This window comes from Rhagoletis pomonella, unplaced genomic scaffold (assembly GCF_013731165.1).
Source record: "Rhagoletis pomonella isolate Grant_MI unplaced genomic scaffold, Rhpom_1.0 Rhpom_scaffold_00006, whole genome shotgun sequence".
Classification (NCBI taxonomy): domain Eukaryota; kingdom Metazoa; phylum Arthropoda; class Insecta; order Diptera; family Tephritidae; genus Rhagoletis; species Rhagoletis pomonella.
Window position 1 is genome coordinate 44,106,162 of NW_023458560.1, and position 19,442 is coordinate 44,125,603.

Sequence of the window (19,442 nt, forward strand, 5' to 3'; positions counted from 1 at the left end):
ATCTCATACGTTTTGACAGGTAACAGCCTCACGATAAGTGTAGTACTATTTAAAGATAAGGTAGTTTACAATGGCGTCTACTCAGACAGTGGAGATGAAGAGTACGAGCAAGGATTGCCCCGTCTAGTAGCTATTTCGGCTAGTAAAAATTTTACTAGCAGAAATTAGCAGGAGAGCCAAAAAAAGAGGAGCGTAAGAACGAGAGAGAGCTGCTAGTTTCTGCTAGCTTTTGGGTTAAGAAACGCCTTGCGACTTTGACTTTGCAATTTAGTCGCAAGAAATTTTTCATTCAAAAGTAAGCAGGTGTATTTCGTGATTTTTTTTTGTAGCACCGAGTAATTCATTCATAAAAATATAAATTATTTACTACATATTTTAAGCATTAATTTCAATTTCGTCCAAATCAGGTTGATACTTTCAGGTAAATCCTTTTTGAAATTATCCAAACTCTCCGATCCGATGGGTTTAAGTATAAGGCAGATTGGGACCATTCTACCACTGGGATAAAATCTGGGAACAATTTTTCTTTTCACCAACTTTTCGCATTTCTCGCTTTACTGGTCGGGAAAGAATCCTGTCGAAAACTGAATTTTCCATTTCCAAACGTTTGCACCGGAATCATTTAATACTTTTCTTAGCTCGGGAGATATAGGACATTTTAGCTACGAACTTTTCATTCTCTTTGGGATTATCGAATGGATGTAATTGAATAAAAATCTCATTGGAATGGATAATTTATGTTTCTGTATGCCTTTGCCTTTTCTAAAAGTTTCCAATTAATGGACGAAGTAACCGTAAAAATTCAATTCAGTGGCATTGCTGAAGAAATAATCTAGGTTGCTTAGGTGCGACAGTTATTATTTTACACGTTGTAGGTATGTATATACACATATGTATGTACTAGGGATGTTGCGAATGTGGAATTTTATACATCCGCGGGATGCGAATGCGGATGCGGATATTTAAAAACTAACATTCGCGGATGCGAATGTCGAGTATTTTTGAGAAATAATTTAGGTGAATGAATTAGGTGATTTAGGTAAATAAAAAATGGAAAGGTTAGTAATTTTTAATAATGTTTTTTTTCGTACTTTAATTTAAAAATTGGAACATTGTATTTAATAAAAACTTTTTATTAAAAAGTAATGTTGTTGCCTTTTCGGGTTACAGCCCGAAATAAATCGTAATCGTAAATCAAACCTGCGCCACTAAATTACTACTCGCTCGAGTTGAGAGAACTTTGAGTTATATTAATTTTTTTCATTGCGGTGCAATAATTCCTTTTTGAGAGTTGCATCGGGGCTGCAAATGTCGGATGTATCCTCCTGACTTTCATCTTCTTCACAATCTAGCATAATGGCAAGATCGTTGTTTAAACACCGTTGTTTTCCAAAGAATTCTTCATTATCATTCTTTTGGTTGTTTCTGAATTTCGAGGACCTGTAACGTCACCAGCGTTTTTCGATTTTAGTTTTTGTACAGGGACCGAAAATAACAGTTACATTTTACGAATTAAACTTAGCAAAATATTTTTTAATCCGAAATAAAAGTAATTTCCTGTTAATAAACAAGGCGCTTATACAAATTAAACAGAAATAACGAACGAAGGTTACTACCTCTATTGACATTTTTTTTATAATTTAATACTAAAGAAATTCATATACCTGAAATTGTTTATTGAAATATTTTTGAATATGTGGCTTTCCTCGTTTAGACATTTCAGTTTTAAAAATATTTACGTCCTCTTGCATTTGATATCAAACTTGTTTAATTTGGATAAACGGTTTGTTTATCATCTTTTTTTATTTCGGAATAAAAAATATTTGGCCAAGTTTAACTCGTAAAAAAATAACTATTATTTTTGGTTTCTTTAATATTCGCATTCGCAAAAGATCCGCATTGATTATTTCGAATGCGAATGTTAAACTTAATGCGGAAGCTCCGCGGTTGCGAATGCGAATGCGAATATTCGCAACAACACTGGTATGTACATGTGCATGTATACACATGAGAATCAGGCTGCTAGTTTATTGTCAATTTAGGTTGTGGCTTTTGGGGTCAGACTCATTGATACTCGTATTAGTAAATATGCAATTAGCAAAAAGTTCTGAATAGTGAAATATGTATAACACCGTGCGACAAAAACAAAAAATAGTACATAGTTAGTGCAATGTAGAATAACAATATGGGTACCAAATGAAAGAGCAAATTCTGTAGAACTTAAAAACATTGCAGTTTTTTGTTTACAAGAACGAATAAGTATTGAAAGTGCACTATTAATTAATTTCATTTTTTTAAGCTAATAAAGTTAGGAGGACGGAATTCGAGGATGTGGTCGTGTGTACATATATTAGTTCTTAAGAAATAATTATTTCAAAAATAAATAATGAAAATTTTTTAGGATATTGAAGGACAAAATTTTTAAAGAACATTTTCCATACTTAAAAATTAAAAATTTTTTAATTCTTCAGAATTTTCTCTTTTATTTGATACCCACATTGTTGTTGAATATAGCACTGATTTTTTTAAATATTTATTTTTTTGAATTAATCACAGCTTTGAAATTTCAGTCCTTTTAAAAAATCCTGACGTCAGAGAGAAAAACGAAATACACAATTTTACTATATTTTGCCCACAGCTTCGTGAGTATATTCATTTTAGTGTGTGTAAAATTTACTGCCGCACGGTGTAATCAAGAGAATTGACCAAAAAAAATAATACATACTTACCATGACATGTGGTCACTACCATAGCAAATTGCATTAAAATTTACAGTCAGTAGCTAATTACCTGCAACTTTAATGGCTTTAACCACAAAAACTCACACACATATGTACATACAAATGTATCCCCCCGGCCGGTCAAATAAGAGAAAAAAAAACAACTCACCTGTGTGCCTTGCGCAAACTGTCACGACGTCGTACCGACGGTTCGTTGTTCTCCTTATTGCTGTCATCTTTGCGGCTCGCTCTCCTCTTTAGATATGGACTCGCGTCATAATCTACGTAATCAGCATCGGTTGCTGCATTGTTGTTGTTGGAGGAGAGCTGTTGCTGATTGCCGAGTAATTTTGTTGTTGCAATAATTTTATTATAAATATTTTTGACTAAAATATCTTTGGCAAAATCCACAGCGAATTCACCGCCATGTCCATCGAAAATGGCAAACAATGAGATACCTGTATTATTATTGATATTCTCTTCGATAATGTATCTGAAAAGGTGGGTGGCGAAAAATGGAACGAAATATTAGAAAAAGCTACAACAACAACAAAGTATTTGTGTGTGGAAAAAACAAGTGGTCAACAACCGTTTGATGACGAAAATGGAAAAAAGAAAAGTGTGTGTGTTTTTAATCTAAATGAAGTGCGGTGGTGGTGTTGATTGCATGTACTACTAGTTTTGTATGGATATGTATCAACTTATTTACATAGGTATTCGAGTACAATCATACATATGCACCTGTGCACAAATTTTTTTTATATATCTGCACATTCATTCCTAGATATGCAGCTAATATTTTACTACATATGTAAGTACAGGTAAAATGGTGTTACGGAATGGGTGAGTTAATTTCGATATGAATGAAAGGATGGGCCGCAATAAAATTAAAACGCGGCGCTTACGCCCAACCATATGAGTATTCATACTTTTGTGTTTGTTTTGTGGTCTGTTTTTTTTTTTTTTTTTGGTTTACCAAGCAAAGCAATTAGCTAATGGAATATTTGCTTCCAAATTAATGTCCCTGCATACATACATACATATGTACATAAATATACCAATCAAATAGTCATGTGGTTTGCTGCGTTGTTGATAAAAAAGAAATTATAACTGCAGTAAAACATTAAAGCATCATTACTCATATGGGAGGGCATCAGACATAAGTGGGTAAGGAGTTTGAGAAAATCAGGCCGGCTTTTGGCGTGGAGATTTATGGTTTTGATAACAACGAAAAAATATGTATGTAATTGGAAAAAAATCGATAAATGTATCCAAATGAATATTGAAAAATTAATTGATAGATATTTCAATAAGAATATCGATAAATATGTCGGTTAATAAATCGATAACTGCACGAATGTAGACATCGATAAATATAATGATAGTTAAAGCGAACAAAAATATCGTGAAGCCAACTCTCCAACATTTGGTAGACAAATTTTGTGATTCAACACTGTAAAAGATTTTTTGTGGGCTTTTCTGAAGTAACGAGCGTTTCTTTAGAGGCTCTGGTTTCCGATAACGATTAAAGGGTCAAGATTTGGTCAAATCAGACACTGCCTATTATCAATTGGGCGCAGTTTGTGTTGCCATTTGAACGTGAATAGTCTAACACTAGAACAACGCTTGCAAAATGTGGAAATTTTTTGCGAAAACCATCGACATAATCGTCCATCTGATCGACTAATTCGGCAGACCAAGGTCATTCTCACGACAGCCGCTTATACGTACCGGAATGACTCGGGTTTTACCCGACCAAGGGCTATTGTTTCTGCGATCTAACCCCGTTTAGGTCGGCGAAATCTCTCAAACGTTGTTCGCAACTGGGGCTACATCTGTTCCATACTCTTATGTTCAGGGCTGGCATAGAGTCTAACCCAGGACCAGAAATAAACACCTGCTGCGTATACCAGAGACGATTGCACGCAAACTCCCACTCGGTCAGGTGCACCACTTACGGCGAGTGGTGTCACCTCCGAATCTGCTCGGGCTTAAGAACACACCGGCAGTGGACCACGTCATTCATGGGCCCATGCTGTGCTAACCAGACCGCCTCCATGGCAGACCGGAGCTCGCCCGAGCAACACAACACTAAAAGGCCCTACACACGCATTGATTTATCGGCCAACCAGTTGAACAACCTACTTAGCGAAATTCCCTACAAACGCGCGAACTAGTTGGCCGATTTCATTTGAGTCACAGCTTTTGAACTGTGAACAACACAACAGCACTGGTAAATTTTTAAGCTATGCTAGAAATGCTTCTCATTTTTATGTATTTGTTATTGCTACCGCCCCCGTTTTCATAAATTATACGCATTTTCACTAGCGAAATGAACCACATGTTAACGTTATTTTAGGTTGCCAACTTGTCTACACAGAGAGCAACAAGTTGACCAACCTGCCTCAAAAACCAAAAATTTTTGATTTTTCTCCAACCTGACGAACAACTTGACGAAGGTTTGCCAACTTGCCTACACACGGCTTATTTACCACCAACTTCTAGCGGTTGGCCAACTGGTTTGCCGATAAATCAATGCGTGTGTAGGGCCTTTAACTCAACAACACCCCGACACAACACAGCCATAGACAGACACGCGGACACAACCGCACCCTCACCAACACGCCGCCGCCAACAGCGCCTAGTTTCTCCAACAATCTCCTGAGTGTGTCGGTCCATAATATACCGTTACGTGACATCAGTCAAGTGCAATTCCTGCCTTGTCTGGTGCACCTTTAGGGCATGTTCAGGACTGCGCACCCCCGCAACTACGTGGAGCCCTGTTGTACTACATCTGCGAAGCCGCCCACTACCACCACAAGTCAGCACCCCGTTAAGCATCACACACATCGAACGGCCACCAGGCAACACAACTCCCTCACACTCCACATTGCAATCAGTCTCCTAAGGCACACCCTACAATTCAACGATAACGGACTTCAGGGCAAGATTGAGGATATAACCGTCTTCATGGGTCGACATGGAATGTTGATAGCAGCGGTACAAGAGACAAAGCTGCACAGCAACTCAACATTGTTGAGCTGCGTCGGATAGGCACAATGTGCACCGTCCAAACACCGCGAGCGATATAATGGTGGACGAAGCAGGCAACGACCGCAGGGATACAATCCTAGAATGTCAGGGTTTTCGAGGGTATTCGATCAGGCAATGTCGAGCTCAAAATATATATATGTATATATGAAGTAGGTAAAAAACGAATGGTAGTTGGTGACTTCAATAAGCACCACGATTTTTGGTATTCAAGCCTGTCGAATGATCGTAGAGGAATATACGAATGAACGACAATGCAAAGAAATTCATATCCGATACAGTATGTCAATGTTTTAATCATATGAAAATATTAAAATTTACGTTTTCCAGTGTATTTTAAATATAAAACAAGGGCGAAAATTTCCAATTTTAACACAGTTGTGATCGTTTGATATGTTTATTTGACGTTGCTAATTTAAAAAGTTGCCAGGTAATTCTGCATTTGGCATAAACATTATCTTTTAGTTGCTAAGTTACGGTGCACAGTGGTCTGAAAATGGCAGAAAGTACAAGTTTCAAAATGTCTCGAAATACCCAACTAAGTGGTTGGCTAGACTAAAGACATGCCTATTAACAATATTTATGGATTTCGCGAAAAAAATGGCACCAGTAGTATTGAAAGAACACTTGCTGTCGGCGTTGTATGATTCGCATTTTTAAGTCAAAATTCGAACAGGCATTTCACAGACTCAACACTGGTAATTGAATGATCGGACTTTATTGGTTTTATTTGCTCCATAACGGGATTTCACCTTTTTTCCTAGTCCTTTCAGAGTTGACATTTTTATGATTTAAAGCATTTTCAATTACTTCATAGATAGTGTAACTGTTTATCATTGGTAACGTTTACCATTTTCGTACCCTAGGTAGGTGGGTGGGGCAGTTTGCCAATCTATGTGATTTTTTCAGATTTCTTCATTCCTAAGAAAAAATACCACAGCCAACAAATTACCAGTAAAATCGAAATACAATTGGAATTTTTCGCCATATTTTTTATGGGGCTCTACCACTGTGCGGCGCAGATGGACAAGTTTACATACAAAAAATTATCAGCTGCCAGCGGTAAATTAAATGATTCTGGTAAGCAGTTAAAACAATGAAGCAACAACAAAACAATGACTAAACTAAACAACGTCTGCATTACAGGGCAAATAAAAATTAAACTTGCACGCGTTTTGATAATGATGATTTAATTCCCTCATTGGATTTCAATCATACGAGGCATGCATATGTAAATAAGTACATACTATATGTATGTATGCATGTATTCATGTGTGCAAATTAGGGTGGTCCAAAAATGCATGTGAAAAAGTAAAGTCGGAATTTTATTGGGATGAGCAAATCTTTGTCATGCTACACTCATACATACATATGTACGTACACTAGGGTGGTAAAAAAAAAAAAAGTTTAGTCGGAATTTTAAAGTTCTCACCCCCTAGGATTGTTCTGAGCCGAAAAAATATACGCCTCTTTTTTTAATTTGAAACCGAAAAATATTTAGAGGTCGCTCAAAGCGCTCAAACTTTTCCATGTATTTTATATGGGTTCCCACATTGCATTTTTTGGGTTTTTAAGGGTCCTATACAGAATAGTTAATATAAAAAATATTGTTAAATAAACAATTGGGTATTATTATTTAAAGTATCCTGAACATTTTTCCAATCGAAAAATATTGATTTTCAATTTGAATTCCATACCATTACTACAATTTTTTTTTTCTCATATAAAATACATGGAAAACTTTGACAAAACAGGGCATAATTTTTTCAGTATGGAACAATCCTAGGGGGTGAGAGCATTAAAATTCCGAATTATTTTTTTTTGGACCACCGTAGTGTACGTACATATGTACATATGTATGAGTGTAGTAACATGACAAAGATTAGAGCGTATAAAACCAAAATTGGTATTAATGTACAGATGTATTTGCGTATTTCTAAATAAGTATGTATGTATGTAGGTAAATATTGATTTTTATTTGACATTATAGCATTGCTTGTCATCAACTTGTCTCTACTGAAGTCTGGAACTTGACAAAAAATCAATTAAAAATATATTGCTTGGATGAAAAGTTAATTTTTAATTTTTTTTAATCTTTCATTAACGTCTCAAATCTAATCTTGGGATTGAACAAAGTTACGAAATAAAAGAAATTTGAAGATTTTATTATTTAAAAAAAATAGCTAAAATAACTTTTGACTTGGATCAATACAACAACAGTGCAATCGATGAACTTGTTTCGACTTTTAGTGTTGAAGCACTCATCAAGGGTATTTCTTTTTTTTAAATAATACTGAAGAATATTTTGAAAAACAATAAAACCACATTTACTGACAAATTTTTATTTTTTTTGTCTTCTTAGCTACATCGACTAATGCCGATAATACATAGATACTTTTCGTGATGAGCATCGATTCTGAGACTATCAGGCAGGTTCTGCAATTCACTTCCGAGTGAATTTCAATCAAACTCGCTTTGAATTCAAATTGGCATGGTCATAAAAAGAAAAAACATGGAGTAAAAGATAATGGCTTTTTATTTTATTCTAAAAAATTAAAAGCGAGGTTAACAGTTTTAAAGGTTAAACGGTTTAAGGTTTGGTTAACAACAATTTCATTAGGAAATAAACCGAAATATTTTCAAATAGGTATCTACATATCTACATATGTATATACTTATTTCTAAAAGGTATTTTTCTTTTACCAAACGATATCTCCCTTACTATTTTTATCAAATTTAATGAATGATATCTCGTTTTGATATCTCATGCGAAAAAATAGTCAAGTTGTTCAAATTTAGTTATTCATTAAAAAAAAGGGGCCTTAAAAAGCTGAAAGCACTGTATCCGGCTAATAAAGCGCCATATCTTCCATAATACTCCATCAAATTGAATGATTGAAACACCATTTTGAAGGACAGCTTCGCTGGTTGAGGTAAAAGATAAAAACTTTTTAACAGGGCTGCCATTCGCTTCAAATCTTAGCGACTCAAATATATATCGAGTAAAATATTGGAACGTATTCAGGGAATTCAAGTCATTTAAATGCACTCTTAACCATAATTAATAATTTTGAATAGGGTTGTCAAATATGTAAAAATTTAAATCTCTATATATATGTATAAAACAAAGTTGCTTACGTAATACTGAGCATAGCTCTAGAATGGATTGCCCTATTGATTTTTCCATAGATTTTGTACACGAAATTTTTTTTATTTCTTTAATTTTGATCGTAATATTACAATTGAAATGATTGTCCAGTTACAAAATTGTATCTATGTTAAACAATTATTTAGGTTAGAGTGCGTTGTAACTGGTTAAATTGCTGGATTTGAACAAATTATTATGGAATTTTTGATTAAAAATACAAAATCAGCCTTATTATGAGTTTCATTTTCCTCGAACTGGTTCACTTATCACTTTTCGTTTCCGAGTATTCACTACGGGCGGATGAAAAAATTTCGGGCGAATTTTTTTCGGGCGAAACTCACGATAGATAAGGTTGAATGAGTATATTCTTTTGCGAATATGGTTCGATTGCTTCGAAGACAGTTTGAAATAAAAGTTTCCATAGACAAAAAAAGTTCAACTTCTTTTGATTTTTTTAATATTTTCCCACAAGTGTAATGAAATCGACTCCGGGAAACAGAGATAGTGGGAGCTGGGAGCCTACCTACCTTGTCCTTGTTCCCAGATTTGAAAACCTTACTTTGTTAAAGCCCTCTCACGCGAACTTTAGAAGAGTCGCTTCGCCGCCTATTCAACAGTAGAATGCATTGGCTTGAGTTCAAGAACGGCTTCCAGGGCGGCCGCAAAGTGTGGAAATTGAACTTTTTTCGTGACAAATTCTAATATCCCGAAAACGGGAACAGCAAGCGAAAAAAATTCAAAAGCGTTTAGGGCTTTTGAGATAGTGAATTCAGGAAAAATAGTTTCGTTGGATTAGCAAAATTTCCTTTTAAATTACATTCAAAAAAATGGGGGTTTCCATTTTTTCCCCTTTTTTGACCTGAAAATAGTAGTATGCAGTGAACTTTTTAAAAAGTTTTAACACATTTTTGCTGCTCTTGTTGCGTCAAGGAATCCATTTCCATGGTCGCAGGAACCGAGAAACGCATTTTAAAGTTTTTTATGAATTCATTACCTACATGCTGTTTTTAGGTAAAAAAGACAAACAATTTACGAATTGATGTTTTAGATCACTCTCTTTGTCTCAACACCAGGCCCGAAGGGGAAATTTTCTTCAACTCAAATAAGGAAGAAAAAGAGCTGAATATTACAGTGAGCGATAGCTATCAGCCCTATTCTGCATTTCGACTCGAATCAAAATTTTCTCCGTTTGGCAACTTTGGTATTCTGCGTTCCGTTTCCTTTCGATCAATCTTCAAAATTTACGATTATACCTATTCTACATTTCGATCGTAGTTCCGTTTTTCTAAGTTGCAAATTTGTTGACGGAGAACGTTTCAATTGTTATTTTCGTGGGTTTAAATAATAAAATTTTATAAAAAATTTAAGTAAAATATACTGTGCATGATTGTAAAAGTCATAATAAATGAATTTTCTCGATTTCTGTGTTTTCGCGAGCGGTAATACGGGCAATACGAAAAATTGGCTCAAATAATGGCAACCAAAAGGGATGTCGACGTTTTCAAAGTGGAAGTCCAGGCGTTTTTGTTTACATTATCTATAAATAAGACTGTGAAATGCACTGAATGCAATTTATTCTTTTTATATAAAATTAATAGATGTATGCACATAGATACATACATACATAAAATGTGAAGTTACATAAAAAAGATGCTTTTATTATTGCACTCGTTTTTACTAAAAGAAGTGCGTATGTTGCCTCGAATTCGATTTGCTATGGAAAGATAAGCTTTGTTCTTCCCCTCCTCCTGACGGCTTACAAAATGGGATTCATTTGCGGTCAAATCTTCCACTGTAGTAAATGCAAATTTTGTGGAGTGCTCAAACAACGCTTATAATTTCACTGACTTTAAGCGATGAGTAATACAGTTCAAGATTAATTCCTTAAGACTCTTCACTCATCTGAAAAAGATCAAACATGTCCCTAAATCTCCGCCTTTCAACTTCCGCATCAGCAATCTGGGACTCGTTCTTCTCTTCAAGCAATAACGCAGCGGCTATGGATTTCGTTCTTATAATTATGTATCCACTTAAATTTTATTTTTAAATTACAGTGATGCGAGGTATATTTAGTTATTTTAAAATATTTACAAACTTTAACTTCATATGCTGCTATAGTTTGGTGGCAAATATTTCTTTGTTTTGTTTCGATTTCACACATTCCTAGGCAAACAGCTGATTTCGAAAGATGTTTTCTCTCTTCCTCTTCTTCTTTCATTTCGATCGTAACGCAGAATACCTAAGTAAAAAGCGAAATACACCACACAAGCGGCTTGTCAAACATTCTTCAAACCTACTTTTCCCATTTCGCCATACACCATGCAAACATGACTCGTTCAAGCAAAGAATTTTAGTTTTCTTCCAGTTCGCAATGCTAAATATTATGGTTTTCTTTCATTTTCCTCTCTTACGTCCTTACTCGGTGAAAATTTCGTTGCGAATGAGGCGATTTTGCTATACACAACGCAAGCGGTTTGATCAAACATCAACATGGCGGCCAGAAAATCAAAAAATTTTGATTTTTGCTCAAATTTCCCTCAAGCGGTTTGTCAAACCTTCAAACACCCCCATACACAGCACAAATGGCTTGAAGCAAAGGGAAATTTCGCTTGGTTTGTCAAACCGCTTGTGTGGTGTATTTCGCTCTTTAGATTCCAGCGGAGCGGAATGCGGGAACGTAATCGAAATGCAGAATAGGGCTGTATAAATTCGAAGTAGTGAAGGGGTTTTCTTACGATCCAGATGAGAGTCATGATATCAAGCAAAAAGTAGCGGGTACTTTTTGGGCTCCGACATCGAAACAAGAAAAGGAAGCTATAGGGATTTTCAAGAGTCTTATCCTACAAAAATTCTGTGGTGATATTCATGTAGTGTAGAAAGCTCAATAAAAATATTAAAAAAAAAAATAAAAAGTAGAAAATTAACTTTTTTCTATGACAAAATCTAATATCTCGAGAATGATAAGAGCTATGTATCTAGATGTTCTAGAAACATTTCTGCAACGAAAAAAATAATAATAAATAAAAAAATGTTGGCGGTTAGGGCTCGAAATGGTGATTTTTTTAAATATTCACATCAAGTATAAATTTTTATCTTAATTTCTAATGAAAATATGGTTAATGCTATAAGTAAAACCATGTTAGTCAAAATTTTAAACTTTGTGCGAAAATTCTAAAAGGAAAATCGTTAGCATTTTAAACTGTTTACTTTGAATGTTTTGAAAATTTTTGAGTTGCAGTTTTCTAGCCTAGAAAATTCGCGTCGATATTTATTTTATTTTTTTGTCGCTGACGGTCTATTGCAGTTTTTATAACAAGTCAGTTCTGCTCGTCACTGTCTGCATGTCATATGTTCAAATCTATCAATGAAACTGTATTTCTGCCACCCACAAAAATGCACTTGTTTATTCAACATAATTCTTTTCGCAATCCAAATTAATAAAATTAGAAAATATTAAATCTATTCATAAAAAGCTAATTTTTAAAACAACAGAACAAAAAAAAAACATAATTTTGAGATCTAAAAATAAAGAGAAATAATGAAAAAAATAATAAAGCAATGAAATGATAAAGCAAATTTGGTTGTATCTATGTAAGTCGTATGCATAGCATATTCATAAGCAAAATATTAATAAAAAGAAAGCCACTTGATGTTTAATTTAAAAGAAAGAAAAGTGAAAGGCAGCAAAGAAAAATCAAAAATTTAATGGAAAGCAAAAGAAACAAAATACAAATTTATTAAATATAATTAATGTGCTCATAAATACTATGTATATAAGAATTTAAATTAAATTTATTGCGCCGAAGAGAGAAAAATAGGAATTAAAGGCTCAATTTTTTTTTGTTTGTTTTGTTCTCATTTAAGTGTTTATGTCTGTGTTCGTAACCACCAGAATTCGAGAAAAATTTGAAAAATCGTCCATCAAATTGTGACTCGTGTAAAAATCTAAAAATGCAATTGTATGTACATACATACATACATATATGTATATTGCTCGGCGGCATGAAAGTGGTGACGACGGCCGCGTTGAAGAAAAACCAATGCCTACATATATGCCAGCACGTAGGCAATTTGGTAGGCGTGTCAGCTGACGAAACAAATGAAAAATGGGTCGATTTTACACAATTACATATCTAACATTCATACATACATACATATATATGAATTTATATATTTCTTAATTCCTTCCAATTTCTATTTTGCTTTCAGTACTTTTTATGTCGCGCCTAAATTACTAGCAAATACCCTGCCTCGAGTCAATGTAAATATGTACATACTCTACCCGTTTTTCAAAATGGTATTAATTCAACAGTTGTCATTTTTGATATTAAGCGCCAAAAGTATTCGAATATTTTTTTCCCTTCTAGAAAAAGTTCAAGCAAAATTCTGTTGTAATTTGTTGAAAAAGTCTGAAGTTTTGCTTGTGCATATACATATATAGTTAACATGTTCTAAGAAATAGTTTTTCGCATTTTCTAACAAACGGAGAATTCTGAATTAATAAGCTCTTGAAGAATGTGAGCGACAAGTTTGCGAACAAATTTGTTAAAATTAAAACCATTTTATACATATGTCACAACAAGTATAATTTCAGCCCATTTTTTAAATAAAAATAAATATGTCATATATTATTTTTTTTAGTGTCACTCCCTTCCCTCGTCAGAAATAAATCAAGTATTTGAACAATTTTAGCCTTAAAACGTTTATTTAGGCAGAAAACTACTAATTTTTTCATGTCACCCGTAAAAATCATAATTGTTTTTTTTTTTTTTTTAATGACTTTTGGAAGTTTTCAAATAGAATATTCATGTTAGAGGCAATGGATTTTGGCATCGAATACAAAATATCTGTGAAGTTTCAAGATTGTACCATGAAATTAAAAAAAAAAATGGCAGCGCACAGTGCCGCCTAAGTGGGCAAAAATCGAAAAATTCTTTGTCTGCAATGTGAACGTGTTTGGTATTTTTGTAAAGGTAATTTATCCACTAAAAAGATTTAAACAAAAATGTTTCCTATAAAATAACACTAAGAATTTCAATAAGAGCATAGCCATGCGTAAGCTCTTCACGGAAACAAATGTCAAAAATACATTCCTTGAAATAAAATGTTGGTTTGACGTTTTTTATTTCCACATAGATAGTAGAGCGACAGGATTAAAAATTTTGGAATAAAATTAAACATAGTCCCTGCGGTATTCCAGAAAATCAAAATTAAAAAAAAGGTAAATTTTAATGGAATGAATAAAAAATATATGTAAAAATATGTCATTTTTTATTATTTTACTTTGTATAGTACGGGGTTTTAGCTTTCGAGAGAAGAAATAAAAATCTGCTCTTTATTTGCACTTTTTGAAGTAATGCGTTTTTCGCTAATGCATATAATCATTTTTTTTTTAAATTCATCAGATCTCCACGATTCGTTCTATTTTCAAAAAGTAAGTGTCAGATTAAAAAGCTTGACCTGTCGACCAGGGGTTCTTAAACTTTTCAGATGATGGAACCCTTACTAAACACCATTCATTTTATGGAACCCCACATTAAATGACTAAAAATCAAAGGCAGAGCAATTTATATATGAATAAAAACTTTTAGTAGAAATGGTATACATACTTTAAATTTAATGTATAGAATGAAATTGTTTCACTGTTATTAATTAGGTATAGTATACAATAGTAGTTCGGTATATAATGTCTGAAAGCTGTATTCGCATTTCTGGGGTAGCATCTGATTTTGGACGAATTCATGCAAAATCCACACATCCCCCAATGTCGGTTAGTAAAAATGCTGAAAATTGGAAGGTCAAATATCAAGAAAAATGACAGCATTGAGAGAAAGGCGGAATCTGGCGGAAAATCAGACAGTATAAATAAAATAGCGAAGAAAAATGTTCTAAGGACTTTGAAAAGGAGTCCGAATATTTCTGAACATGTTATTGCACCTGGAGTGTAGTTCTGAGAGCCTGTATGGTTTTGGCCTGATCTGGCAACAAGCCATTGTGCAAAAACGCGCAAGAGTTTTATACACAAAATGGAATCAACATTATACTAAAAGAGGCCAATCCTCCGAATTGCCCAGAACTGCAAACGATCGAGCGTTATTGGGCCCATATGAAATCAACATTAGAAAAAAAAAAAAAACAAAATGCACGGCTTCAAGAATAACGCATTCCTGCAGAATGTGGCGAAAACAGGCTGAATCGATCAACGAAAGGGATGTCCAAGTATTAATGGCGGGTGTCATCTATAAAGAACGGGTATTTTGGCGTGGAAATTAATTCTAATAATATTTGTAAATCTTTCGTTTAAATAGAAATAAAAGAAGGTTCTAAAAAAGTTTCGACTGAATTATTCACATTTAAATTCGTTTTTTTTTGCTATTTAATACCTGCCAGATTTCAACTGAAGCAGATCTTACATTGCCAGTCAGTGATTTGTTCTGATTACATTCCTTTTAAATTGCTGGACTCTTGAATTAGCTCAGGAATCTTTTTACTCTTATTTCTTGCTAAATATGTCCAATTTTTTCTTTTGTCTGATATCTATATTGATACACATATTTCAGTTACCTTATTCCCTTAATTAGAGTGAATTTGATTTTTTAAACATGTAGCAATCCTTCTACGTTTAGTACAGGACTTTGAAAACCATTTCGATTGATACCCATATTGTAATATCTATTTCATTTACCTTATTAAATAATTTTAATAAAATTTAATCAATCGCGGATGCGAATGCGGATGCGGATGTTTAAAAGCTAACATCCGCGGATGCGGATGTTAAATATTCTTAAGAAATAATTTGATGAGTACATTAAGTGATTTAGGTAAATAAAAAATGGAAAAGTTAGTCGTTTTTAATCGACTTCCAAAAAAGGAGGAGGTTATGAGTTCGTCGGAATATTTTTTTTTTTTATGTATGTTACCGCATAACTTTGGACCACGTCAACCGATTTCATAATTATTTTTGCATCGGAAAGGTAGTGTCTCAGAGGTGGTCCCGTATTAATCTGGTTTAGATCCGATCATTGGATAATGAAATATAGATATATATATTTCTTTAAGTCGGTTTTTTTTTGCTAAAAATTACTTGTTAATGTCTTTTTTATTTAGTACTTAAATTAAAAAAAATGGAACATTACCCTTTTCGGGTTACAGCCTGTTTCCTAACGGGTCGTAAATCAAACCTGCGCCACTAAATAACTACTCGCTCGTGGCGACAAACTTGAAAAACTCTAAACTTAACAAAATTGTAAATTCTTTTCGATTGACGCTGCACCAGTTGAGAGCACTTTCAGTTATATTTCTTTTTTTTTTATTCCGGTGCAATAATTCCTTTTTGAGAATTGCATCGGGCTGCAAATATCGGAGGCATCCTCCCAAAAATCTTTTGTTATTTTGTTAAAAAAAGTACCCCGTTTTTTTTTAAATAATTTGAATTATTGGAATCACGGACGATAAAGGTCTCCGATCTGCTTAGTTCCCGGATGACTTCTTGGAAAGGTTTACCTGTAATGAACAGCTTGTAATTAGTTTTGTTTTATTAGTTAGCTGAGCTCGGCTTTTCCTAGTTGCAGGCACTCACAATTAATTACTAACCGCTGTCGGCACCATAAACCAACAAATCCGTTTTGTTGTTCCATTCCATGCGCTGAATGTGTTTTGATATTTTGAGGCGAATGAACGCAAAATTTTCAAGATATCGTTACTACTATATTATAAGGGCAAGGTATTTCACATTGTCGCTGAAATGCAAAAAACCACAACTAACTAAATTTTTTTATTGCCTAATGCATCATAATCAATCAAAAAGTGAGTTTAGGATTTTTAGTTAGTTACGACTTTTTGTATTTCAGCGAGGATGTGAGTTAAACCCTTTCCATACTATACTAATGATATATCCTCCTCAATAGATATAAAATTCACCTTGAATTGCACAATATTCGAATTCGCAAAAGCTCCGCATTGATTATTGCGAATGCGAATGCAAATGTTAAAATTTATGCGGAAGTTCCGCGGTTGCGAATGCGAATCCGAATATTCGCAACAACCCTGGTACATACCTATGTAAATGCCACAAGAACCCAAATTTTCTACTTCAAATTGTATTTTTGAATTTAGCGTCCTCAATTTTATATTTTTTCCCACATTGCACAGTTAATTTTTGCGCACTGACAAATGGCATACACTTCCGCTTGGAAGGCTTGAGTCATTGAAGCGCCGCCTTTTCCGAGCAGTGGAAAATATCCATTGTCTGGGGTGCAACCGTTGAGTGGCCAAGCCGCTTTCGCCGCTGCTGAAAGGCAAATGGAGGACATTTCGAATATGGTGGTGTACAATATTTAGCCATTGCTATATGCAAAAAATAGAAAAAGTGTTGCGAAAAGTTTTTACTCGTTTTCATTTTATTAGCGCAAATACCATGTACTAAAACATTTGCTAGCACCAAGTATAGATAAGTACCTAAAGGTGAAAAGGTGCCAAGTCAATTTTTGTTGATTGTTCAGGAGAGACGAAAAATCGATGTAGTTTCGTATTACCTGCCATTCTGCATCAAAAACTAGGTAACTTTTGAAAAAATCGACTTTTCACCTTTAGGTAGCGATATGCTTGTAAAAGTTTTTGCTTGATTGTCTGCAATAGAAACTTTCAAGTTAGAATTACGGCTCTAAAAACAAATTCTTGTCAAGAATTCGTTACACTTATGTACGTATGTATATGTATACTCGCATGTAGCTACGTGCTTAGTGGGAATAATTTATAAAAATAAATCGAAATGGGCCATCATGCAATTTCTACCGGAAAGTGTTGAAACATTGTTGCAGATAGATTTATTTGCAATATGTACTCGTGCATAAAGTAGTTCATGCACTATGTACATACCCTGCAGGCATGGGCGTAGCCAGGTAGGGGCAGGGGGGTGCTCGAGCCTCCCCCCCCTAACTTTCAAATTTTCCTTATATATATATAAAATAGTACCCTGAAATGCCAGCTTAATAGGGTCGAGCCCCCCCGAAATTTCATTCTGGCTACACCGATGCCTGCAGGAAATGCGTCTAACTATAAGTTAACTTGAAGTTGATTTGGAAGAAACTAATTAGCTGCATATTTTCTTTGAGGAAAGCATGTTTCTATGGCGATGGCCGGGAAATAGTCAACTTAGAAATAACTTGTAACTAGCTACTTTTGGACATAAAATATCAAAAAAAAAAAATTTTTTTTTTTTTTAATTTTTTTACTTGTTTATTTAACAATACAGATCTTATTACTTATTCTGCTGTAGGATGTCCCATATTCGAATTCCGTCAGACGTATCGAAAAAATCATCATTTTATTTGTCCTGAATTGGAAAAAGTATTTGTGAAGTGCAGAAAAACGTGTATTGAAACTAAAATGTATATGAGGATATTTAATAGAAGCTTGTTTAAAGAAAACAATCTCCCGAATACGTCTGCATGACTCCTGCATTACTTCTCAACTTATTTCAAGTTGGCTTTTTGTAGTTAACTACAAGTTATATATTTTATAGCAAACCCGCTAAAAAGCTAACTATAAGTGGGTTATTTTTTATCAATCGAAAATTTTTTTCTGCAGGGTATCGTCACCTGAAATGTCATCGAATTACAAGTTCCGCGCATATCGAGTACAAATTTGCATGGCCGCGAAATCTTCCCAAATAAAGTTTTCAAACTGGGGGTATTTACTAAATTCATTTCGGGACTCACTCTAAGATACATGTTTTACTTAGCGCCTTATTTCTCTGATAAATAGACTTACAGGGCAATTCTGGCTAACATACAGTATCGGTCATATCTATAGCACGCCATTTCAAGGTGATATTGTGTGCCACTTATGTTTATTTATTTATTTTTAAGAATTTTCAATTAAAATACAGTTCTTTCTCTAACAAACCCCATATAAAAACAAACCCCATACAATTTCAAACTTTTTTCTCAGAAGTGTTTGAATTTTTCTGAATACACAGTTTTATAGCCCAACCAATTTTAGTCTGATAATGTGCAAGTTTCAAGTTGCTAAAAGTTACCGTTGATTTTTTAGAATTTTTTTCGCCAAAGGTGTTGCGGTTTTCATCCATATACAAATAAATTGAGTTTATTCATTATATGAAAGCCAATGCGACAAAAAAAATTCTAAAAAATTAACGGTAAATCGTAGCCACTTGACATTTGCACATTATCAGACTAAAATTGCAGTGGCTAAAAAACTGTGTACTCGAAAAAATTCTAACACTTCCGAGAAAAAAGTTTGAAACTAAGGTGAAAATTTGTTGCACTTTTTTGAAGTTTTCTACAAATTGTTAAACTTGGGTTTAAATGAGGTTTGTTAGAGAAAGAACTGTATTTTAATTGAAAATTCTTAAAAATAAATAAATAAACATAAGTGGCACACAATATCACCTTGAAATGGCGTGCTATAGATATGACCGATACTGTAGTCAAAAGGCTTTCGTACAAAATCGAGCGGATTTTTTTCTTTTGTTTAAATCTACATTTTTTCTTTTTCAATTT

At 34.0% G+C, this 19,442-nt stretch overlaps 1 protein-coding gene across 3 annotated transcripts in view; it reads right to left on the reverse strand.

Annotated features, from left to right (window-relative positions):
• Positions 1-2,760: 2,760 nt before the first annotated feature.
• Positions 2,761-19,442, reverse strand: part of LOC118740783 (protein phosphatase 1L-like) — a 28,634-nt gene continuing 11,952 nt past the window's right edge. For 2 of the 3 annotated variants that reach the window (XM_036472466.1, XM_036472468.1), the window contains exon 3: positions 2,761-3,213. In XM_036472466.1, the coding sequence (XP_036328359.1) occupies positions 2,886-3,213 (328 nt within the window). In that variant the 3' untranslated portion in view covers positions 2,761-2,885. The remainder of the gene's footprint in view (positions 3,214-19,442) is intronic. The other variant, XM_036472467.1, reaches the window with a different exon arrangement.